This window comes from Lissotriton vulgaris, chromosome 2_1 (genome assembly GCF_964263255.1).
Source record: "Lissotriton vulgaris chromosome 2_1, aLisVul1.2, whole genome shotgun sequence".
NCBI classification, from domain to species: Eukaryota; Metazoa; Chordata; class Amphibia; order Caudata; family Salamandridae; genus Lissotriton; species Lissotriton vulgaris.
In genome coordinates this window covers 2,121,419,283-2,121,445,643 of record NC_141687.1, presented here as the reverse complement: position 1 = coordinate 2,121,445,643, position 26,361 = coordinate 2,121,419,283, and the positions used below count along the sequence as shown (strand labels likewise).

The 26,361-nt window shown below is 46.3% G+C and overlaps 1 protein-coding gene across 3 annotated transcripts in view; it reads right to left on the bottom strand.

Annotated features, from left to right (window-relative positions):
• MAPDA (N6-Methyl-AMP deaminase) overlaps window positions 1-26,361 on the bottom strand; it is a 146,471-nt gene that overhangs the window by 105,116 nt on the left and 14,994 nt on the right. For all 3 annotated transcript variants that reach the window (XM_086958401.1, XM_086958403.1, XM_086958402.1), the window contains exon 2: window positions 5,126-5,256. In XM_086958401.1, coding sequence (XP_086814527.1) covers window positions 5,126-5,256 — 131 coding nt within the window. The remainder of the gene's footprint in view (window positions 1-5,125; window positions 5,257-26,361) is intronic.

Below are 26,361 nucleotides of genomic sequence, written 5' to 3'. Positions count from 1 at the left end.
AGGTTTGAGATATTAATTGAACAAATTCTGACCAAGGACTTAGAACTGTGAGCCATATGGTAACCTCATTGGATGGCTTTGAATGCGGACTACAAACCTTTCAGTGGAGTTTTATTGTGTTGCTAATTTACAAACGGCAGGTGTTGTTGCTATCACCACACTCTCCGATAGTCTATATAGCAGTTTAACTTTGTGCACATCCACCAGAGCCCAGGTCAGTTACTGCTGTCCAAGGTAGCACAAAAATAAGTTTTTGAAAGAATTGGAGATGCACTGATTTATACCAACAATAATTTATGTGCAAGATTCCATTTTTTGCTCCTTATTCAATTTTCTTTATTTCAAATTATGGGTTCCACACATGGCTTGTATCAAAAATATCCTTTTATTTGCAAATTTTCATGGAAGGTAAAGCCACAGATTAGCCAAGGCCATTCCTAGCATTAGGAACACGGTATTAGCAATGGGATGAGCCCTCCTAAGCCCAAGGAAACAACATGTATGGGATTCAAGAAAACATGATATTGTTCTTAGCCTGTTCTTTTTTGCCCTTTCTGTCTTTTCATGGCCGATTTTCAGAAGGTGACCAGCTGAGTTCGTTGTGGATTGTGTGCTGCATATATGTCATATTCGCCTCCACTTTTGTTTCGATGGCTTTACCACTGCTTCTTGGCAGTAACAATAGCATGTCCAGCAGAGTGGAATTCCCACAGTTTACAACTGGCAATTTTTCAACTCATGGCAAAATTTACTATATGTGTAGCAGGCATTTTCAAATGTTCTATTGTTGCGTCCTCTAAAACATACCCTCAATTTTCTGGAAACAAAAATGATTACTAAAGGCTTGCTAAACATAAATGCAATGGAAAAATCTACTGGGCGGCAGTGGTGTGATGAACGCAGTAACTGGGCCGGGCTTATAGCTTTTACCAGTGCTTAACTGCTGCAGGTGAAGGATACAGGGGCTCAGTTTGAGAGTTCAAGCCAAAGTTTTACTCACAACAAGAGAAAGAAGAGTAGCAAACGGAGCAACCCGGAAGAAGAGTGCAATATGAAAACAGTGGCAAATGAAGAGAGAAGGGATGATTAGAAAAAACAGCAAAAGCGAGATAGAGAGACCAGAAGTAGTGGTGGAAAAAAGACATTGGGTAGAAAGAAGGCCAGGCTGCTTTGCAATCCACTGCACAGCATTAGATGTTATCGGAGGAGTCTGCTTCATACGGTACACCGAATTCCTGTCTGGATAGCCATTTATTGGTGCAATGCATTTTGGGAGCTGTGGTCCTCTAGTCCAGAATTTGTAATACAGCGCTACATAATAGTGGATTGCCAAAGCCTAAACCGGGCTGTGATATAGTGCCCCGGCCCGGGTGACATGGGATAGTCTGATAAGTTCAGCGGTCACACGCCAAGCCAGTGTACCATGGCCTGACAGGGCATCGATCCAGCCTATGCAAGGCTTTGTCTCGAAGATCCAGGCGACGGAACCATCGGACTGAGGGATGCTGCCCTCGCCGAGATGCTAGACGCCCTCAGGAAAGAGATTAACAAACTTTTAACGGCGAAGCGAGACTGGTACAAGTGAAGAAAAAATGGCGACAACGAAATCAAAACCAATTCGAGGGGTTCGAGGGGTGATGCGTTGTGACGCAATCTGACCCCCTCCACATACACTGAAAGCAGACAGCTGCCTGCCCAACACTGTCTAACACTCAGCTAGTAAGAGAAAAGGCACAAGACACAAGGTGAGCGCGAACCGGTGACTAATCAGACTGCAGAGCTCACTGAATGCAGACCACATATAATCCCCCGCAAGTCTACGCACCAAAGACAGGAGGAGCGGGTGAAAGTGCGGGCAGACCGGCTACAAGGGAAAGAAAACAAGAAGTGAGGGGGCGGGAGAGTAGGCAAGGCAGGCGCGAATTTTACCGGAAGATGTCAGAGCGATCTACATCGACGCGACATGGCAGGCAGGGGAGGGGGCGGAGCGGGGGTGTGGGAGGAGTGCGGGAACAGACGGCGAGGGGAGGAGAGTAGGAGGAGGAGAGTAGGGGAGGCACGGCCTAGCGGCCGTGCAATCAAGAAGTGAGGGGGCGGGAGAGTAGGCAAGGCAGGCGGCTGGGGGCATGTGCACGCGCTTTTAAGCTCAATGCGCATGCGCATTGAGCTTAAAAGTCACGGGCACTGCAAGGAATCGCCACGATTCCTTGCAAGTTGGATAAAGAGTGGATAAGCCCCCATAGTCTCGCTTGCTCGATGCGCATGCGCATCGACAGGCGAGACCTAAAAATGAAAAAAACTTGAGAGAAAATGGTAACACAGTGATAGAAAGAAACCAGAAAGATACAAAAGGGGCACACAGACAAAACAAGCATTGCCAAAGCCATTAGGCCTATGCAAGAGCTATTGACTTTGCCAACAAGTTTTAGAAATGTTGTACATCAGAGTGGCTTCTGTTCCGCATGGCTAAAAGTTAGCAGGGTCAAGGAGAGTGACAGGAGTGTCATGGAGTGGAGTGAAGTATTATGGAATGGCGTACTGTAGAGTTGAATGGCGTGGAGAGAAGTGAAGTGAAGTGTCAAGGAGTAGCATACCACTTTGTGGAGGGAGTAATGTGTCATAGAGTGGAAGGGTGTAGAGTTGAATGGTGTGGAGCACAGTGAAGGAGTTGAGCAAAGTGTCGTAGAGTGGAGTGGCACGGACTGTTGTTGAGTGGTGTAGAGTGGAGTGGAGTGGCGTAGAGGGTGTTGCGTGAGTAGAGTAGAGCGGCATACAGCGGAGTTGATTGTCGTGGAGTGGCAAAGTGTGTCATAGAATAGAATAGAGTGGAGTAAAGTGCTAAAGAGCGGCATAGAGGGAGTTGTGTAGAGCGTCACAAGTGGAGTAGTGTAGAATGGCACAGAGTGTAATGCAGTAGAGTGGAGGGGCAGAGTGGAGTAGTATGTCAGTGGAGCAGAGTTTAATGGAGTAGAGCATTCTGGAGTGGAGTGCAGAAGAATGGAGTAGAGTGGCCTAGAGTGAAGTGGCTTAAAGTACAGTGGTGCAGAGTAGATTGGCAAAGAGTGCATTGGTTTTGAGTAAAGTGGTGTAGAGTGCAATGGCTTACAGTGCAGTGATTTAGAGCAGCATAGAGTGCAGCCCTAAAGAGAGTAGAACGGTGCAGACTAGATTGCAGTGCTGTGGAGTGGCGCAGAGAGGAGTAGGGTGGCGCAAAGTGGCGTAGAGTGAATTGGCATACAGTGGAGTGGTGCAGGGTAGAGTAAAGAGGTGCAGAGTGGTGTAGAGTGCTGTGGTGCACAGTGCAGCAGAGTGGTGTAGAGTTGAGTGATGCACAGCAGAGTTTCAGTGGCAGAGAGTGCAGTCAGGTACAGTATCAGAGTGCAGGGTCACAGAGTGGAGCAGAGTGGTGCAGAGAGCAGTGACGTAGAGTACAGCGGTGCAGAATGGCGTAGAGTGCAATGACAGAGTGCAGTGCTGTAGAGCGACATAGCTTGCAGTGACCCAGAGTGCAGTGGCATAGACTAGAATGTTGTAGAGTATAGTGGCGTAAAGTACAGTGCTGTGGGGTGAATTGGTTTTGAGTAAAGTAGTGCAGAGTGCATTGGTGAAAATTGCAGTGCTTTAGAGTACAGGAGAACAGATTGATTTGGTGCAGAGTAGATGGACGTAGAGTGCATTGATTTTGAATAAAGTGGTGTAAGGTGCCTTGGCGTAGCGTGCAATAGCATAGAATGCAGTGTTGCAGAGTGGGGTTGTGTGAAGTGACACGGTGCACATGAAGTGGTGTAGAGGGTAGTGGTGAAGAGTGCAGTAGAGCATGGTAGTGTGGGATACAGTGCATCGGCGTAGAGTAGAAAGGTGTAGAGTGAAGTGGTGCAGAGAAGAGTGCAGTGGCAGTGTGGAGTGGAGTAGCATAATTTGGAGTGGAGTGGTGCACAGTAGAGTGGTGCTGAGTAGAGTGAAGTAGGGTAGCACACTGCCATTACACACAACTCGCCTTCAAGTGAAATGACCATTACATTTGCACTCACAAGCAGTTTGACTGATAAAAGAGCACAAACGATAATGTTTGGAAAAGTATTCACCCAATGTATTAATGGGATAGTCGGCACAGTTCACTTACATTTTGGGGTGTGCTGAAAAAAAATTAATCAAACAAAAGGAGATGATGAACGGAGTGCAGAAACTTGTCAGACACTCACCTGAGTCACAGATCTGGATTGAATCCATCAGACACTCACCCCCAGTCACAGATCTGGGTTGAAGCCATCATCGTTCTTTTGCCCACTACGCCACCCCAGTTTGGACCTAGCCATAGGTAATAGCCCTCATCAGTCAAGCTAACTTAAATCCAGTGGCAAAGTGAGTAAGGGGCCCACGTCTGGGCATACCCTGCCAACTTAGGGCGAACAAAGCAAACACACGGAGATGATAGACGGAGCACTGAAACTTTTCAGACACTCACTACCAGTCACAGATCTGGGTAGAATTCATCATCGTTCTTTTGATCACTTCTCCGCCCCAGTTCAGGCCCAGCCATATGCAAATCAGTCTCGAACCTGTGTCTCATGGGAAAATTCCTGGCCAAACTGCCCAGCCAGGTCATCCCTGGACCAGAAACAAGCATCCTGGGACCAGTTTCGATACTCTACTCCTGTTCATAATCTTGCACCGCTATTCTTAGAGCATATTATGAAGTTAAAAATGCAAATCAATTACACTTTGCAAAACACACTCTAACAGATGTTCTCCCTTACAGCTTTTAGCTGTCTGCTCATGTTTCTTAAAAAATTCTTACAAATAAAATATATATGCTATATTGTGTCTTCTCAATCAAAACATATCTGAAAACGTTCAATTAGATGAAAGTACCAGGTATGTTAATGGTGTTTTCATAGAACGGGGTCTGACATGTGCCCAAGCTAACCAGATAAAAGCCAGAATCTCAGGATGGGCATCACGTACGTAAGTTACATTTATTTTAATTGTATATAAATTTGCAGTGTGTGGATTTTCAGGAAATTTGGTATTGATTTGGCACCCACCTATATTCTAGAGGATTTAGGAAGGTTGCTTAATACAGTCAGTACATATATAATTGTAATGCAATATTTAACGTACTCACTCTTCTAAACTCCTTTTTTCTCCCTTGTCAATCACGGTCATCCCATTCTGGATTTGGAGATGTGGTTTCTGAGCCATTAGCTTCTTCATCGTAGCAGAACTGATTGAGCCATTTAAATGGGCGTGAAGCTCCTAAATCAAGAGCAAATATATTCAAGTATAAGATTTTCTAAGTAGTACAATTATTATATATGATATGCCTTGATCTGATACATTTAGTGAAGGATTAATTATTCTGAAGAATTAGATTGATATTAAATTTCATTATTCCATATCCTTTGTCATATAAAACCAAGTGTGTTAGATAGACCTAATGTGGGTGCCTTTTTTAAGAGTAGATAATCAATTAAAAAGTTCTTTATTCGATTTTAAGAAATTAAATCATAAATGAGTCAAGCATAAATCAAGAGAAATACCATCCATCAAGAGAGTAACGTCTATTAAAACTAATAAACAAGTTAAGAATAACATAGTAACACAGTTTAATCCAGAGGAGCTCGATCCCTATAAAGTGCAGCGTGTCAAAGAAGATACATTTGTACAGATTAAAAGCAACCCCGGAAATATACTCTGAGTGTTTCAGTTATAATCTGCATTCCGCACATCAATTATTACTTTTGCCTTTGTCGCCCTACGTAGGAAGGGTAAGCCCAGACGTGCGTTCCGTGCTGACTGCAAAACTGGATTCAAGCTAGCCTGGCTGATGCGAGGTGATACCCCAAAACTGGTCTCAGGATGCTGGTTTCCGGTCCAGGGTCGGACCTAGCTTGGCAGTTTGGGCTAGACCAGGGGTACTCATAGTACAGCCCGCGGGCCTTCCTTGGCGGCCCGCGGACCTTGCAGACAATCGTACCTGTGCTTAAAAAAATAATTTATTAGTGCTAGCAAACACCGCCGCAGCAGCGCTTGACTCAGAAGACTCAGAGACTGATAATCACTGCTCCCCCGGCCCCCACAGAGCAGAGGCTTTGTTGTATTTCACCTCTTAGCGCCCCTGCATCTCCACTCTGACAATCACCGCTCCCCCGGCCCCTACAGAGCAGAGTGGAGATGCAGGGGCGCTAAGAGGTGAAATACGACAAAGCCTCTGCTCTGTGGGGCCGGGCGAGCGGTGATTATCAGAGTGGAGATGCAGGGGCGCTACAACAAAGCCTCAATAACATGTAAATGGTCTTTTAAAGACCTGCAAAGTACTTCGGTGCGGCTGTCTGTGTGTGCGCGCCTGGGAAGCTGTCTCAGCCCGGGCTGAAGGCTGACACAGACAGGCACACACAGTGAGATGGCAGAGGGAGAGGGAAAGGGAGGGCAGGAGGGAGAGGGAGGGCAGGAGGGAGAGAGAGATGGAGAGGGAGGGCAGGAGGGAGAGGAAGGGCATGAGGGAGAGAGAGATGGAGAGAGGGCAGGAGGGAGAGGGGGGGCAGGAGGGAGAGGGAGGGCAGGAGGGAGAGAGAGATGGAGAGGGAGGGCAGGAGGGAGAGGGATGTATGTATGCTGGGTCTGGTGGCTCAGTGGATGAAGGCATCTGCTGCAGGGACCTGTGTGCAACCTCATGGTCACAAGTTTCGTTTTGCTTGAGCCCCGCCCCCTCCCCCTCTGACCCCGCCCCCACCAGTGCGGCCCTCGGCCACAAACCACACTGTAAATTTGGCCCCCGAGGGAAAGTTTGTGAGTACCCATGGGCTAGACTGTTCCCATGAGGAACAGGGTCGAGACTGATTTGAATATGGCTGGGTCCAAACTAGGGTGGCTCCGAGATGGAGAGGGAGGGCAGGAGGGAGAGAGATGTATGCATGCTGGGTCTGGTGGCTCAGTGGACGAAGGCATCTGCTGCAGGGACCTGTGTGCAACCTCATGGTCACAAGTTTTCGTTTTGCTTGAGCCCTGCCCCCTCCGCCTCTGACCCCGCCCCCACCAGTGCGGCCCTCGGCCACAAACCACACTGTTAATTTGGCCGCCGAGGGAAAGTTTGTGAGTACCCATGGGCTAGACTGTTCCCATGAGGAACAGGGTCGAGACTGATTTGAATATGGCTGGGTCCAAACTAGGGTGGCTCCAAATCTCCAAACCTTAGACTCGTCAGACAGATTGCTGATGGGGGCAAAACCGCTGCACTGATATGCTAGACTTAAGTGCAGCCTTTGACACCGTATGCCACGTCCTATTGTTGGAACAGTTGTGGAACTGCGGTGTCGGTGATACAGCTTTACGCTGGCTAGTTTCCATCCTCCAAAATCGCTCCTTGCAGGTGGTTCAACAACCGTTTTTTTATTGAGGTTTACTCAGAATTTTCAAGATTCCGAAACACAGGTTGCCTCATTGAGGCAGGGGGGTTCTTAGGGCTCTGCACTGAGCCCTACGTTGTTCAATCTTTACATGTGTGCCCTTGCAGATATCATTGAGCATCAGGGCTTCAACATTGTGTAGTACGCCAATGACACATTGCTTATTATCACACTGTTTTAGGATGAGGGAACGTCTGCAGCTTGGCTTAGACCTTGCCGGGCTGATATCACTGTTTCTATATTACTGGACACGTGTTGGTGACTTACTCGGGCCCAGATACATGCTGCCGACAGCAGTAAAAGGGCTGCTTGCTTGGGACTGGAGTCTGCTATTTTTGTAGGTGGAATGGGTAAGAGGTTTTTCACCTGCCTAGTATTGCAGGTACAAACATGAAGAGGAAGCAGCACAGGTTTTACAAGCAGAGTAAGCAATTCGCCAATGCATTCATTCTACAGTTTCCACACAATGTACTAGTATATGTGCTCTTGGCCCTAACCAAAGGGCTGCCCACACCAAACAGTTCACATTCTGGTGAGGAGACCTAAGGCACAAGACCAAATAGGACATGCCAGCGTTCGCTAAACTACCTTGGCTTCCTGTAAGGAAGAGAGGTTCCTTTAAAGCTATGTGTCTCTGCCACAGAATTGTGAACGGGAAAGCACCCAGTTATTTACATCCTCTGGTGAAATCGTATTGACCTAGCAAAAGCCTCAGAACTGTCAGGCCCTCGCTCACCATTATTCCTTGGGTGAAAAAAAGCCTGCATGGGAGGATGCTTCTTTGGCTCCTAAATTGTGGAACACTATGCCTTTAGATCCGAGACAGGAAGGGTCTGTACCAGCCTTTTGCAAGAAACTTAAGACCTGATTCTTTAGGCACATGTAGGGCCTGATGAGCGCGCAATGTTAAGGGTAAGTACAAGAGATTGTATTCTGGATGGAGTAACCAGCAGCTCTACAAATCACCTCATTAATGCTAACCAACATTCTGTGCCTGCCCTTAATCTGAGATGTAGCGACCTTTCCCATCGTGTGAGCTCCAACTGCAGACAGTACGCCATCACTCTGAAGCTAAAAACATTGTACATTGTCATTTTGATAACCTCAAATATTGCATTACAGAGATGTGGAATTCCTATAGCCTGCCCAGGACATATTGTTTGGGGTCAAGGGCAACAAGATTTCATGTGTATTTTGTCCTTGGGACAAGTAGGCCAAACACCCTACAGCACAAACCCTTTGCTTGCCAGTTTACAGTACCATATTATAGACCAGTAAAGGGCATTGTCTGCACTTAAGGTAATATTTGTGTCTATGTGGTAATGCAGTGCAAACTTGTATTTGTGGTCCATTAATGCCAAGCCTTGATTATTAGAGTGAACGTTCTAAGTAAATGTAAGCCTGGTCTGCACTACTGACAGTGGTTCCAGTATAAAAATGTGTACACACGTTTTCAAAGTTTAGCAATATATTTGCAGAAGATTGAAAACAAGGTCGATGATTCCTTGCTTTCAAAATAAAATGCTCACACAAAAACGCAAGTAGGAATAAAAACATTTCGCTTAACTACTGTAAACATTTAGGTACCATTTCTTTGCAGCATCATTCAGTAAAAAGTGTTGATGTATGCTGGTATTTCCCAAACTTATTCATAATGGAAAATCAGTGTCAATAAGATTATGGAAAACAAAAAAAATAAACAAGCACTGGCAAACCCAGTGGGTATTAAAATGGTGGTCTGCCTTTTGATTTTGTCAATGTATCACTTGTTTTGGCATCATTCCTGTAAAACTTTTTTGGTGTGGGAGCTGCCTGGCCCTCAACATTATAACAAACAATGGCAACAGCAAAAATTGTTTTTGCACTCAAAAAACACACATTGATTGCCACAGTAACTCCTAGCACTGAACAAAACTACGTTGTGTGCTGATATGCTCTTTGTGAAGGAGCAGAATACTGCCACTCACAGTGAAGCCAGCCGATAGACAGAGAGAGAGAAGTATAATAAACACAAAGGGTCATGGTTAACGCCAGACCTAAGTTAGGGTGCCCAATAATTAAATAAAGTCTCAAAAGTGCACCCATGGTATATGTCCCTGCATTAAGTGCAGATCTACGACTTTCGTGAATTCACAAGAATGTACAGAAGTAGGCCAATGAATGGTACTCCTAGAAAATATTTGAACTGCATTTTGGCATGAGCAAATGTGCATGTGTAGAAATGCTCATGTGAAAATCTGAGTGTTTGCAAGTTCACTTTCCCTCCAACCACTTTCTTCCCAACCCTAGAAGAAGTTTGACGTCTGCCATTGTCATGCGTACATTTTCAACCTTTCTCAGTATGGGAAAAAATTAGAGAAGAGCTGGTGAAAACCCTCAAAACATGCAAGTTAGTAGGTATCCACAGACTCAAAAAAGGCATTCCAACCATGGAACTATTGCTTACTACTATCTTCAACCCCAGTATGTAGATCTGCGAAAAGGCAACATAAGGGAATTGCTAGTATTCAAACTCTACTATGGTATGAGCGCTAACATAATCAGAGAGGCTGTATCAGAGCAATTATATAATGAGATTGCTACCATAATTTCTCGCCACATTACATGGCACAAAAGGGACACATGGATTTTGTTTCAGGACAAGTAGATTTATGAAGCAACCTGCCCCATGGACAAGCAGATATTTCATTAAATTCTACACCCCTGCATTAGCTGCTTCTTGTACATAGGACTGTATGTTATTATTAGGGAAGAGGTGTGGTGCAGCGGCCAGGGCATCTGACTCCGGAACACAAGGGCTCACGCTTAATCTTGCAGACGGCCCCCAGCGCCAGGACACCTCGCCAGAGGTAGCAGCACGCTTTACAAATGCTGATATTATTATTCGTGGCTGTGAAGCTTATTTCAGTTCAGTCATCAGATTCATTTGAGCTCAGAAATGCTCAATTTTCTAAGACCTTGAGTTGAGTGTGATGATGTGTTTTACAATGTCCTTTAGCACTTGTCAACTATATTTGAGCACCTCTTATATAAATCACATTACAAATGCTCTACTACTTGTTAGGCTAAGACTGCGGTTCCCAAAGCGTGCGCCGCGGCACCTCGGTGCGCCGTGATGAGCAGCCAGGGGCCCCACACCGCCACGCAGGATGTGGGTCAAGTAAATTGCAGCCCAACATGCGGGGGGGGGGTTAAAATGCCACCTTCTGAATGGTTTTCCCAGCACACTGCCGCCATACGCATCTGTACGCGTGCCTCGCCTCATGGGACCCTCTTCACCACAAATTGGTAAGTAAGCAAGTGTAGTGGCGCGCCCGCGATGTGCACTTTCATGTAAATGAGGGATTTTGTTGTGCTGGAGTTTTGCCTTACTTTTTAACAGATTTGTGCTCTCTTGTTCTCCGAACGCCTTTTTCTGTCCTCACCACGTGTTCTCTCATTTGTTCTTCTTTTGCTTTCCACCCTTATTCTAAAATGATCTGTTCCTTTTTTGTCCTTCTCTTCTCCAAGCACTCTATGGTCTCTCCCTTGTTCCTCTTCTGCTCGTAGAAGTAATTTGACCCGTAGCTATCTAATTTAGCAACCCCCCACCCCGTGATCTCAGCTGTTTACTTCTTCCCTCGCTCGCTGATCTTTGTCACTTCTGCTGCTCTGACCTGGAGAACTAAGCATTGCAGGACAGACCTGTCCCTCATACTTTTCCCCTATCGAGGCTTCTGCTTGCCAATCTCTGCAGGGTGCTGGGTGAAATTCTACAAACGGAAGCTTTGGAGGTGTTTTAAACTTTTGCTCCAGCGTGCATCCCCCAGGCAGGGGCCGTTTATCACCTCTCAGACTGAGGGTAGCAGTTATTTATTTATTTATTTTATGTGTTTTTATATAGCACAGACTTTACCCAAAGGTGTCAGAGGAACAGTAATGATACAGGAGGAGAAAATTGCAAGTGACCAAACTACAAAAGCAAACGTGAAGTAATATGAGGGAAAAGTGACAATTGTGAGCAAACAAAATACAAGAGGTAGCAAAAGGTACATTACAGGAGGAAAAAGTGACATGTGGGCAAGTTACAAAGGCGTACAAAGTACAAGTAGAGGTATAATCCTGCAATAAATGGAAGACACTCAAGCACAAGAACAAACGTTACGTAGGCAGTGGTGGCACTTATGCAAGTACATAAAGCAAACAAAATGTAAGAGGTAGCAAACAGTGTGTTACAAGAGAAAAGTGATGTGTGCATGTTACAAAAGAGTACCAAACACAGGTAAAAGGATAATACTGCAATAAATGGCAGATACTCAAACCACAAGAACACACTGGGAAGGCACTGCCATAGTCATGGTGAATAGAATTTTCTATAATGGAAGGTCTTACTTCAGATAATAGAGAGGGTGTGAGTTAAATTTGGAAGTGTCTTTTCAGGAAAAGAACTTTGAGGTCAGTTTTGAAGGCCAGAGAGGAGCTGGTGGTCCATAGCTCCCGAACACATGCAGACAAACCAGGTTTTCTCTGAGAAAAAGGCCCCAAGCAGGGTGAGTTTGACACTACCTGGTGAAACTAGTGACTGGTAAACGGAGTGTGGCAGATCCAGGGGCCACTATGTCCCAGGGCGCCTCCGTGCAGCAATACTTTGATGAACATGCTTTCTGTTCATGACTCCACTCTATCTGCGGCTCTAAGATGTTCTGCTGCGCTCCCATTGTTGCTTTATGACAGGTGCCACGCCTGAAGGCTCTTTATTAAGGATGTTATTTAGTTTAATAATCTGGAAAATCATTGAAAAAGATATTTTATTATACAGAAGTTTTTAAACTGTTGTGTGGTTAAAAAAGTCTTGTATCGTTTCTAACTTAACAAGTTTTTATTAAACAACTGTTATATTCTTATTTTGATACAAATATGAATATAATACCTTCATTGCGTCCCAATTACTTTAAGGAAGACAACAGGAAGTACTCCCGCGGTCGGGCTTACATCCCGCCCACCGGTAAAAAAAATGTTGGGGAGTCACGGCCAACTGCTGATTAGGTCAAGGGAGCCACGGGTCAAAAAAGTTTGGGAACCACTGGGCTAAGCCTACATATTGGAGAAACAAAAACCACATATTTAGTAAAGAATGGTGCTGGGTAATACTGAAATGCATCTTCAGCATAAAAATATCTAATATAGCAATAGTTGCCAGTTGGCAAATTGACTGTTTCTTGCAGTTGGATAAAGTAGGCTACATAAATTTACATTAGTTGGTAGTAGTTGTAGATAACAGTAGTAGTAGCAATATGAAATTATGAGAAAGTTCTCTCATGCCGTGAGGAGCAAAAATGTTGGTTCTATACATTACCCGGAATTTTATGACACATCACATTTGCTTGTTTAGAATCAGATTACATCTCTTCCTCCCTCAATCTGTTGTTCTGTTAAGCTATATAAAGTCAGTCGTGTAAGGTGCTTCTAACGTGTGGTAGAGAATTTGTTAGAACAGCATATTATGTACCACGTAAACATAAAAGTGCCCATCCCTGACAAAAAGACAAAAGCTCTGAATATGTAAGAATATTTTTACAGTAGAGGTCAGTCGCATTACAAATCGTAGGTAAAGTAAAGGCCAACATAATCACCCCAGACCACAATGATTTCTTAGTCTACAGCTGCCATTTCATTTGCCAACATTGACTACAAATCTCAGCAGTAAACTACTAATTTTCTTTTCATAATCTAACTATTGATACGCTTATTGATACATTAGTAAATATCCGTATTTCCTGATGTTAAAATTTTTAATAAGGATAATTAACGAGCGTACTTCAAAAATCACAACTGTCTTTCTGAAAAACATATACGTGTCAGATCAAAAACATTTCAGTGAGTGATAGTGTGCTCTGAGTTCATTCACACACCAGTCCATAGGTTTCATGACAGCAACACCTTCATTCCACTTTTTAACAAGCATTTACAATGCAATGGTCTCGTCTTTGTTAAAGTTAGAGCTATCAGCATTGCTCATGACATTATTTTGGTTTTTAAAACATAAATAAATGGCATTGTCATTTACAATTCCAATAGCTTAATCTCTCGCAAAAGCAAGACCTATTGCATTTGCACCCACACACACACATAGAGCCACACACACACACACAGAGCCCCACACACACAGAGCCCCACACACACACACAGAGCCACACACACACACACACACACAGAGCCACACACACAGAGCCACACACACACACACACACACACAGACAGAGCCACACACACACACACACACACACACACAGACAGAGCCACACACACACACACACACAGACAAAGCCACACACACACACACACAAAGCCACACACACACACACAAAGCCACACACACACACACACACACACACACACACACTAGCCAGCACGCTGCATACCAAACACAACTCTATAGGAACAGTTGTGAAGTCCTTCACTAAATTAAGCAACACAGAAAGACAACGTGACACACTCTTTCTCTCTATAACTTAAAGCCAGAGAACAATTCTTGACAGAACATTCTGAATCTTATTCAATATAAATTCAACACGTCATTAAGGAACGCCCACCTCAGCAACCGGTGTGGAGGCAAGTGACTCACAAACACAAACAACTCATTAGGCTCAACACCACACACATCTCTCTTTAGACACAGAACCACACACACACGTGTAACACACCTCATCCACCGCACGCAGACACCGGCAGTGCACCCAGAGTACCGCCACCTGCCAGGGACGGTGTGGGGTGTGTCTACACAACCAGCAAAGACCAGGGCCACACCTTCCCAAACACCAACATCACACACTGCAGTTCCGTGAACAAGCCATCAGTGTGAAACCGAGAGCCACACCAGAAGCACCACGCCAAACACCAGCCAGGCCTAGTGAAAGGGAACAGTAACCAGACGGATGCACAGCTTGAAACCTTCCAGGGTAAAGCACCTGGAGCCCCTACTCTCAGACTGCGCGCTATAGGAAGGCCAAAAACGTAACACAACATAGCAACACGTACTATGTAACATAAGCAAATAAGAGAGAAAACATGACAGGGGTGTAGCATACAACACAACCGAGGATAGCACTTAAGAGAGTGATATTCAGAACACGTCATAAGTCACAGCTCCTGGTATTCAGCACACGTCATGAGACACAGCTCACCGACGGGGGGGCGTTGTGGGGGGCTTGCACTCACCCCCAGCACCATCTCCGTCAGCTAAAAGCGCTTGTGCGAGAGCCTGTCGGGCCCCACGGCCTGGTGGTAGTAGACACCCAACACCTCATAGCTCTTCAAGGCCGGCTTCAATCCCCGATCCGTCAGCTCCAGCACCCGGTCCTTGCCGTAGTAGGTCGTGAAGTCCAGACCCTCCTCTGCCCGGCAGAGCGTGGGCAGGAGGAGCAGTGCTATCAGGAGGCGCCCTGGGCACAGCATGGCACCCACTGTAGGGACCCACACTCAGGGAGCAGCACTCAAGGGGCAGAAACTCAGAGTGGGCACTCAGGGGACAGGCACTCAGGGAGTGGACAGACAGACACTTAGGAAGTGGACAGACAGACACTCAGGGAGTGGACACGGAGGGGACAGGCACTCAGGGAGTGGACACGCAGGGGACAGACACTCAGAGTAGACACTCAAGGGATAGACACTCAGGGAGTGGACAGACACTCAATGAGTGGACTGACTGACACTCTGGGAGTGGAAACACAGGGGCAGACATTCAGAGAGTAGACACTCATGAAGTGGGCGCTCAGGGGACAGGCACTCTGCTAACACTCAGTAGGCAGATACTCAAAGGAGTCGAAGGTGACAGCCTCGTCGGGCGTCAAAGGACTGACAGTGAAGGGCGGGCAGAGAGCGCCCTCTCTTATAGCATCACTGACAGGCACGTGAGTGACTGACACTCGGGAGCTCAGACACTGACAATCAAGGGACTGACCCTCAGGGTACCGGCACTCGGGGCAGATAATCAAGTGACCAACTCTCAGGGGTCTGACGGCCAGAGACTGACACTCAGGGAACAGGCACTCAGGGATTGGACACTTAGGGGGAAGACACTCTGGCAGACACTCAGGGTGCGGGCACTCAGGGGGAAGACACTCAGGGGGCAGACACTCAGGGGGCAGACATTCAGGGGGCTACTCATTCTCAGCATACAGTGACTCAAGGGGAAGTGAAGGGTGCAGGAGACACACTCGGGTAGCTTCAGGAGACAGACACTCACTGGAGTGTACCGCAGCCGCAGGTGAACAATGCCAGCACAAGAATAGGCCGAGCCCGGCCCCCATACCGTACATAGCTCCCGGCCACACACATGGCCCGCCCCGGCCAAAGGACTCGCCATTTTTAGGTAGCAGCAGTTGTTTACAGGCTAAAAATACCAGAAGGGGGGAAGAATGGGCAGATGTGCGTGGGCGCTGACGGGGGGATACGAGAGGAGAGGGTAGGGGGATGTAGGACCTCAATGCTCCAGACGGTCTTACCTGGGCGGGGCTCTCCTTCCTCACATGGGAGCCCCTGCGGGAGGCGGGCTGCAGATTCTCCTTGTCACTCGCCACTGGGCACCACAGGGCACTCCCTTGCTCTCGGGGTCCCCGGGTGCAAACGCCGCCCTTGTGCTCGTGGGGCGAGCCTCCTCCCGGTCACAGGAGCGCAGGGTGGGCTCCCGTCCGCTTCCTGTTTTCTCTGGCTCCTCCAATGGCAGCGCGGCGCTGGGTCCAATCCCAGGGCGGCACTGATGATGACGTCGCAGGGGTGTCCTGGGCCGGCGGTGATCTCTTCGGGGCCAAAAACGAGGGGTATGCTCCCTCATGAGTGGCGATAATAAACAGCGGGTGGGCACCCGCTGTAACTACAGCCGCAGTCGCGGGGTAAGCACCCGGGCAAATTAAATATTTAAATAAAACACTGGTAAAAGTCACGGGGTAGGCACCCGCGTAAATTAAATATTTAAATGAAACACAGGTAAACGTCGCGGGGCAGGCACCCGCGCAAATTAAATAATTAAAGGAGCCGATTGGCGCCCGTATCCATATTGCCTGTTGTCTGCTCACGCTGCCTGCACGCGCCAGTCGGCCCTCTGATTGGTTAATAAGGAACACCAATGGTAGTGTTTATTTGGTAGTTGTCAACCAATCAGAGAGCAGACTTGGGTGTGCAGGCAGCGTGATGGGGCGTGTTTCGGAATGAGGACGTCAGAGAGAGAAAGGACCTTAAAAACACACCCCCGAATCCCAAAAAGACGGGGCTTAAATGGAGAGACGCCCCTCATCTCCAATGGCTAGCCTCCGTTTAGGAAGATAGCCAATGGAGAAGAGGGGCGGGTTGAAGCCTCATACTCTAAAACATAAAATCTCGCCAGCGAGACTGCGCAAGCGCAGCCTACGCAGGCCGAGACCTAAAAAGGAGGCTGCATTTCTTTTCCTAAAGGCCTCCTTAATTTTGCTGGTGGCCCTCTTTTGAGTGCTAACCACATATTTGCTGTAAAATAAACAGTTCCTAGGCACAATGTTTAGGAAAATGAGCAAAAATGTTGCATTGCCAAACCTTCATGTAACAGATGCTTTTTGCCCAAGAAAACATCTGGTATGTTTTAATGGTGGTAACAACTACTACATACAGCTTTTAAATAGAATCTAAATAGATCTATAATAGGGTGAGTATGTCAAGGTGCATTAGGAAACAATTAACACGAGAAATGGCACAAGATAGATTTGGAACTTATGTTTATAGAAACAAAATGATTTTTGGAGTATGCTCCTCAAAAGGCAAGGTTAAATAAGAGCTAAGACCAGTAATTTGCTCAGCTATCAAATGAAAATACTGCAATTAACTGTAAACCTATTAGGCCACTGGTTTGATTTCATCAAACTTGCAAACAGGAGCATTCATAATTCACGTCTTTTACATGTATTAATTTCAGAAGAGTTCGATTTATTCTGGGAAATTTCAGAATCATCTTTATTCGTCATTACATATTTCAAAGAATGCCTAAACCGAGAGATCAGAATTCCCAAAGAATGTTTACTTAACCTTGTTCCTCCATCTTTATGAACGTCTTCTGAAGTCGCACGCAAAGGATATTTACTCAGATTTTATTTCTTTTGCTGGACTTTTTATAGGTCTCTTCTTAAACATAACTTTTAAAACAACCTTCTTGTTTTTTGTCTGTGTAAGGCATTTAGCCCACTGCAGTGCTTATACCTTGTCTATGTATGTGTAAGTTAGTTAAGAAAATAGGTGTGGGGATTGCATAGCAATACGTGATACTCACAAACTTAAGATTGTGTAGGTGTTCATCTGGTTTGCTTTGGATTTCCTTCATACTCTTGGTCTAATGTAAGTGCAAAACTATGTATGTGTATGTCACATGCATACTGGTTTTACACTGTGTGAATTGGGTAGAACAATGTATGGCTCATAATTCGGTAGTCAATTCAAAGGAAACAAAGATTCAAGCAAGGAAAAGGAACAAATCTTCCATTTGTAAAATTCTACTCCTAGCAGACAGGGAAGAGGTCTTTTCTGTCAGTCGGGCTTTTTGTCCCATCTTTTGGTGCATAAATGAGCCTCTGAAGAGAATATCTATTTTCCTAGCATCTGTTGCACCAGAACTAATGTTCAGAAAATATCTATAGTCCTGCCTTACCAATTTTCTAAAGAATGGCTGTGCGAAAGTAGGTTACTGGTTGAATGGAGTGTGAGCACTGGTCAAGGAACAGCCACAATCCGTGTCTGGCTAAGACACAAGAAATCCCCAAATTAACCTGTGCTCAACTCTGTGGTAGCAGTCAAGCTTTACTTAGAAGCAATGTGTAAAGTTTGTGAGCAACACATTAATAAAGTGTCCGTGAAAACACCGCACAAAAAGGATTCCACACCAGGTTAGAAAAACAGAGCTGCATTTTATAAATAAAACACGACCAAAATGACAGAAATTCAATCAGTAATACCGGATATATGAATTTTGTAAGAATTTAGAGACAATTGCGCCAAAAAGCACAAAGCGCGCACTCTGGATATCTGGTCGTGCTGGACCAGATCGAAGTTACAACTTCGGGCCCACCGAGATGGAGTGTTGGTCTGATTCAGTCCCCAGAGGGGTCTCGTTGCAGTTTACCTTCTCAAGTTTGTGCCAAGAGTCCCATTTGCTTTGAAGAGGGCCATGAGGAGCCGGGAGTGTGTCGCAGGAAGCTACTGGTGAAGCGCAAAGAGCCAGCCAGTGTCGTGGGCTGACGCTGCTGAAGGTTTGTGTTAGCTGTATGCATACACGGTCGATGCTGCAATGTGAAGAGTCCGGCTGATGGAGCTTCGCGCTTATTTGCGCTATGAGCGATGTGGTCTCGATGCGATTGGGCTTGGTCGAGAAGAGCCCAAAAGCTTTTTTTCAGTGCTCTTGAGCCACACCAAGGGCCCAGGACCTCAGAGGCACCACTTAGTTATCAAGAACTCACTGCAGCTGGGTTCAGAGGTTGTTGCAGGATGTTGGGGATCTTTTTATGGACCTGAGGCTCAGTTCGGGAGTCCAGCAGACTAGCCCTTAGAGTCACTCTGGGGTCCTGGGTTGAAGATGAAGTTGCAGGTCCAGTTCCTCTTCCCCAAGCATGAGGGCAGCAGGGCAGCAGTTCCTTCGGGGCAGCAGCACAGCTGAGTGGCAGTCTTTTTAGCAGCACAACAGTCCGTCTTCCTGACAGATTATCCATAGATCCAAAAGTGTACTGAAGAGTTGATGTTTGAGGTCCAGTATTAATACCAGACTGTTCCTCTGAAGAGGGAAGAAGCTTCTAGAGGCATGCCTTTGAAATGCACCGATGTTCTGCCTTCCTTGTCCCAGCTCCAAACTAACTACAGTGGGGTATGCAGCTCTTTGTGTGGTAAAATGACCCAGCCTATTCAAGTGTAAGTGAAGCTGGGCCCAGCTCCTCCCTCTAATCCTGCCAGTGATGGCCCATCCAGTCACACTGAAGCTCCCCATTGTGTGTGGCTGTCTAAGAGGAATACACAAAGCTGAACTGTCACCTAGTCGTGTGCTTTAGAGGTAAGCTACGAGAACCAAATGACTAACTAAATGTGGCATTTTTAGAATTGTAATTTAAACTCTGACTTTGCCATGAGTTAGGATTTTAAATTGTGATTCCAGAGACACCAAAAATTAACTGGTTATCTCTTCCCAGTTGGAAATTACACTTTAAAACGTAATACAGCAACTCCAATGTTATCAATAGGAGAGGTAGGTCCAACAGTAGTGAAAAATGAATTTTGGATTTTTTCACTGCCAGGACATGTAAAACTTAAAAGTACATGTCCTACCTTTTAAAAACATTGCACTCTGCCCTTTGGGTTATCCAGGGCCAAGCTAGTGGTGGTGTATATGCATTTCATACTGCATTTCATAATGCAATGGCAGGCCTGAGATGTTCAAAGTGCTACTTAAGTGGGTGGCACAATCAGTGCTGCAGTCCCACTAGCGGCTTTTAATTTACAGGCCCTGGGCACAGGTAGTACCTCTTTTCTAGGGACTTACAAGTAAATTAATTATGCCAATTAGCTGAAAACGTACATTGAACTTACTGCAAATTGTGATAGTTGAGCTGACTATGCAACCCATGCCAAGCTTATTTGGAAGTCATACATAATGAATTGTCTCCGCAACAACTATGGATGAAACAGTTTTTACTTTTAAAGGGTAGGGTATGCTCCACAATTTCACACCTTGCACTGTGAACTGTCATCCTTTTTAAGTGGATCGTCTAGCTTTTAGAGCACAAAGGTGGCGCAGTAGGGCACAGAAGTCTGGGTGGATGAGTAATGACCTTATTGGAGGTTGGTAGATTTCGATTTTATTTTAGAGGTTGGAGTAGTGTGTTCTCATCCTATTGGAGTATTTTTGAGTTTTGCAACTATGGGGTGCAGCGATTTCAGTGTTTCTATATTACTGGTGACCTACTCGAGCCCAGGCATATGCTGCCGACAGCAGTAACACAGCTGTTCGCTTAGCACTTTAATCTGCTATTTTTGTAAGTGCAGTGGAAAGAGGTTTCACACCTGCCTAGTATTGCCGGTACAAAGGAGGAGAGGAGGTAGCACAGGGTTTACAAGCAGAGTAAGTAATTTGCCAAGCCATTCTTCCTACAGTTTCACACAATGTACTGGTATAAATGTGCTCTTGGCCCCGTCCTGCCCCAGGTGCGATGAACTGGACGTGGGACTTCTCCACCTCTTATGGAGCTGTCCAGGACAGGGCACTTACTGGAGTGTAATAAGTGAGCTGCTTGGGACATGCACTGGTGCACCATTCCCTTCGACTGGCCTGAATACATCTTGCATCACTTCGGGAGACCGCCCAAAGATAAGGCATCTTCCTACATCTTAGATCTGGGGCTGGTGGTGGCGAAGCGCCTCCTTACGAGGCGATGGAAGGTGCACGAACCGCCTGGTGCGCAGGCGTGGATCTCTTCTCTTCAGAGGTGGGCCCGGGCGGAATGGATCGCCATACGGAGGGAGGAAACGTTAGGGCTCTGAAAAGAACCCATGGCGGAACGATGGGAACGCATGCTCAATGCCTTACAATTGCCGGGGGGGGGCTGGTGATGCAGATACTACAGCGACCTAGGTGGGTGCTCTTGGGGGTTGGAGCGTATCGCGGGCTGTTTTTCTGTCTGGATAATCTGTCATGTAGCCTACTGGCCTCTGGGCATGCAGGTTTCAGGTGCAGGCCCAATTACAGCTGGGGGTGCGCATGTGCGCGTAGGGGAGAGGGGGGGTGGGAGGAGGATCAGCATAAACATGTGTCTGTGATTTTGCCGCTGTTGTTTAAGTTTCTATACGACTGTTGGATAAATGTCATTTCTGTGTGCACGTCCATGTCGGAGGGGTCCACCCAAAAACCCTGTTATTGTACAAGGCGCAACAAGAAGATAGTCATGGACTAACCTGGAGGCTGCCCGATTAGGCACTCCACGATCCAGCCATCTCTGAGCACCTACCCTTTGCTTAGGAGATACTGCCAGCGTGACTTCGAGCCTCTAATTTGTATTGATTTAAGGTATCTGAATGTTGAACCGGCGCGCCCGGATTGCTGTGCTGCATTGATTGATATTTGTACCGTACTCTGAAAACTATAAAATGCTAATAAACAGATTTGACAAAAAAACAAAAAAAATGTGCTGTGCTCTTGGCCCTAAGAAAAGGTCCGCCCACATCAAACAGATCACATTCTGGTGAGATGCCACAAAAAGTAGACCTTAGGCATAATACCAAAGAGGAAAAAAACTGACTGTTTCGCCAGTTCAGTTAGTGCACACAAAGAGACGTTTCCAGATGCCCAGATAGTAGAAAAGGCCACTGAGCAAGCTCTAAGGTATACTGTAGTTCAGGAATTCAGACAATCTGGTGGAACCTTGTGGGAGATCAAATGGACTATGATTGGCTGACATTTGGTGTGGGTTAAGATGCACCTGTGCGCCTGTGAGAGGTACTGAGACCTGTAAGAATTGTGGCAGCCTGCTCAGCCACCCCAGATGAAAATCATTTTTTTGTTTATCTCTACTGATGAAGGATAAAATCCAGAAAACATGTGTCTAGAGATGTACAGCACTACCCTTGCACCGAATTTGGTGGAACACTCCAGCAAAATACCAAGTAAGCATGCACTACAAACTACATTTACCATAATGCTAAGGGGTGAACTGTGCTGGGAGGTCATCAGTGTGCTTCCACCCCTTCCTGTTTGAAAAGGCTCCCTTGAGCCATTGAGCTGACGAGCTTGTGGAGATGCACCTATGCGCCTGTGAAAGGTACTGAGACCTGTAAGAATTGTGGAAGCCTGCTCAGCCACCCCAGATGAAAATAGTTTTCTTGTTTATCTCTACTGATGAAGGATAAAATCCAGAAACACATGTGTCTAGAGATGTACAGCACTAATCTGCACCAAATTTGGTGGAACACTTCAGCAAAATACCAAGTAAGTATGCACTACAAACTGCATTTATCATAATGCTAAGGGGCGAACTGTGCTGGGAGGTCAGCAGTGTGCTCCCACCCCTTCCTGTATGATTGGCTGGCATTTGGTGTGGGTTAAGAGCATGTCAATTTTATTGGGTAATGGGGCCCTATATTTTTTTTATCTCATTCGAGATTGAACTGGTGTGCTATGATTTTATCTCAAGAGTGGAAAGGTTTTTTATTCTCTGTAAACCTATGCAGGAGTGTTTCAATAACATTTAGAACATTACTTTCAGGTTACGGTAAGACTAGCTAGCAACTGTGAAAGTTGAATACTCCCAAAGCCAAAGAACAACCTGCCTACAGTACGTTGTAGTTTTTATACTGCTATAAGACTTTATCCCTAGTGCATGTTTAGAGAATTGTCAAAATGAGGGTAGGAATTGATAACATGGCAACACAAACCTGTCTTCTCTCCGGCTTAGAAGAAAAGGTAGGGTATATCTTATGATGCAGGTGGTATAGTTAGAAAATAGAGCAAAGTTCAAGAATTAGAGGAAACAAGGAATGCTTGGTATCTACTACTCTCTTTATCCTCTTTCTATTAGTAATGGCCTGAATGTTCCTTTTAAAAAGACTACTCTCTTTTTGGCAGGGAGCCAGTGAAGATCGCGGAGGTGCTGGGTGATGTGGTCATGTCGTGGGATGCCAAGGATAAGTCTAACTGCGGTGTTCTGGATGGTCTGGAGCTTGCAGAGGAGTGTTTTGTTGAGTCCGGTGTAGAGGGCGTTTACGTAGTCCAGTCTGCTGGTGATGAGTAAGTGGGTGACAATCTTCCTGGAGTCGGTGGGGATCCTTTTGAAGGTCTTGCTGAGTATGCAGAGGATGTTGAAGCTTGTAAAGGACACATCGTTGATCTAGCGGTACATGGCGACTGAGGAGTCGAGTATGATGCCGAGGTTGCGGGTGTGGTCCGTGGGAGTGGGAGGCCACCAGGTGTTGTCCCATGCGGAGGAGGTGGGACCGAGGATGGGGACTTCCGTTTTTGCCCAATTGAGCTTCAGGCAGCTTCTGCTCATCCAGGATGCAACATCCTTCATTCCTTCCTGGAAACTGTGCCTGGTGATGTCGAGTTCCTTGGTGAGGGAGAGGATGAGCTGGTTTTTGTCGGCATAAGACACTATGTTGATTCTGTGTTTTCTGATGATGGTTGCGAGGGGGGCCATGTAGATGTTGAAGTGCATGGGGCTGGGGGGGGGGAATCCTTGGCGTACTAGGCATCTGATCTCAGTAGTTTCGGAGAGGAAGGGAGGGAGTCTTATTCTTTGTGTTCTGCCAGAGAGAAAAGAGCAAATCCAGTCTAAGTCAGTTCCCTGGATACCAGCATCTTGGAGTCTGGCTGCTAGTGTGGGGTAGGAGACGGTGTCAAAGGCTGCTAATAGGTATAGTAGTATGAGGTGTGGCCTTGATCGCGGAGGGTGCGGATGTCATCATTGGCGGCTATAAGGGCAGTCTCAGTGCTCTGGCTGCTGCGGAATCCCGATAGAGATGGACATTGGAGTTACCTAATTACATTTAATAAGTGTAATTTCCCTATTAATCACAGGTCTTTGGTGCCGCAGGACCATTCTACTTACAGGCTGGAGAGAACCCAGTTTACCATTCTGTCCTGCCTATACTTACTGTACAGTAGGAAGGGTATTATGATGCTTCTCCAGGCGAAGCAGGAGGCAACAGAGGCTTGGTGTGTGTCTCAAGACATATAGAATGGATAGGGAAGTTTATGTGGTGACTTCAGTCTGGGAAGCGACATGGATGTGCAAACTGGGGAAGTTGAGGTGGTTTGGGTTTTAAGACTTGCTGAGAATCTACCGACTGGGGGATCTCCTGGAGGGCAGTGGCCTGATGGCCTTCTCCTACTTCAAGCAACACTATCACATGAATTACAACCAATACTTAAAATTATGCACAGTTGCGTCATGCTTGGTAGGTGGAGAGCCTGAGGGTGTTTGACATGTCTGAGTATGCCCCACTGGAGGGCAGACTGTTCCTAGAGGACGTACATTCTAGGACTATCTCCCTCACCTACAAAACACTCAAGAACAATATGCCGGACACACTGGTTTCTCTCAGAGTGCAATAAGGGGAGGACCTGGGTGGAAATGGAGGATGTCGACTGGGAGGCGGCCCTGATGCACCCAAGGGAGATCCCCATAAAGTACCTGTTGCACCCGATCCAACTTAAAGTACTACATTGAGTTTGCCTGTACCACATGGGGAGGGCAGCATCTCTAGATTGTCTGTGGTGTGGGGCAACGCAGAGTACGTTTGTCCATACGATCTTATGTGGCCAAGCCATTCAGGTATACTGGGCACAGGTGGTAGGGGAGCTCAACAAGGTGTTGGGGGAACATATCCCATTTGAGCCTAAATATATCCTCTTGGTGCTTGGGGATCCCAGGAGATGTAGAAGTCCCTAGGGTGAAGCTCCTCTTTTGCAACTTGGAGCTTGTAGTGGCCAAGCTTGATATAGGGCGTCACTGGGGTGCTCCTGAGGGTGAATGGAGGTCCCGGTTAGACCTATACATGGCGGCCGAAAAGGTTACATATATAAGCAGAGCTTGCTCACGCACGTTTTTCAATGTTTGGGGATGTTGACAAACTATGGCCTACAGTTCTCTGTCGCAGAGGCTGATGCTCCTACCTGATTTCAGTGTGCACGTACTGTTGTCTTATGAGTCATTGCTTTCTCTCCTAGTGAAACATAATATTGTAGCTGTATGTCAACCCTGTGTGAAAGGCTGCAGTATATAATTGCATTGTTATAGGGCTTGTGATTGCGCCCTTATCATTGTTTGTACTATGGAAACAATAAATAAATAAATATAGATACTTCTAAAAAACAGTATGAATTTGTTTCATTTTCAAATGGGAACAGGAGGTCAGGAGAGCATGTGGCCTAACGGCTAAAGTGGTCAACTTCGAAGCTAAGGAACTGGGTTTGAGAATCAGCAGGGACGCTCAACATCCTGTGATCCCGGGCAAATCACTTAGGTCCTCATTACGATGATGGTCGGTAAACCTCAGACCGCTTGTCAGAGGCTTACCGAACGGCATGGTAGGTTTACAGTCCGACAGCCGAATTTCAATGTCGGCATTCGGAGTGTAAACCGGCCAGTCAATTCAACTCTGTTCTGTCTGGAGCCCATCAGCCAGTCAGAAACCGCCCATAATCCTTTCATAGCGGCGTATCTGTCTTCTGGATTATGTCGTCGGTTTTCGGAAAGGTCGACATGGAAGGCTGTTGGAAAACAACTTTGGGTGCACCTAGCTGGGCTCCTATCCCTCCGCGGCCTACGTTCGTGGCAGTGGGGGGCTCCTATGTTTTGTTATGTTACCGCAATTTTATAACGCACACAACTATCCGGAAGTGTACCGGCGCGATAGACCAATGCGAGGGTGAGCGGGAGGGAAAGTAGAAGCTAAGCCATCTAATTAAAAAGTAAGGTTTTCAATTGCTTCTTAAATATCTTCAAATCGTAATTATTTCTGATCTCAAATGGCAAACTGTTCCAGGTCCTGGCCACCCTTACAGAAAGGGAGCTCCCTCCCGTTCTGGCAAGGCGGTAGCAAGGGATGGCAACAAGGCATTGACCTGTTGACCGGGTAAGCCTGGGTAGCGTATAGAAGTTAAAACGCCTCCTAAGATAGCAAGGCCCATACTTGTGGAGGGCACTACGGGTGAAAATTAGTGCATCAAACAAAATACGCTGGTCAACAGGAAGCCAATGTAAGTCGCGCAAAGACTGCTTAATACCATGGCTGCGTGGAATGCCTAGCAGCATTCGAGCAGCCGCATTCTGAATGGTCTGAAGCTTTTTTATCTGGTAGCAAGGAAGGCCAATGTAAAGGGAATTGGCGTAATCAAGGCGCAACAAGATAAGAGCGCGGGTCACCATTTCTTTTGCCACTTTTGGCAGGAGCTGCAAGAATTTCCTAAGAAGATTCAACG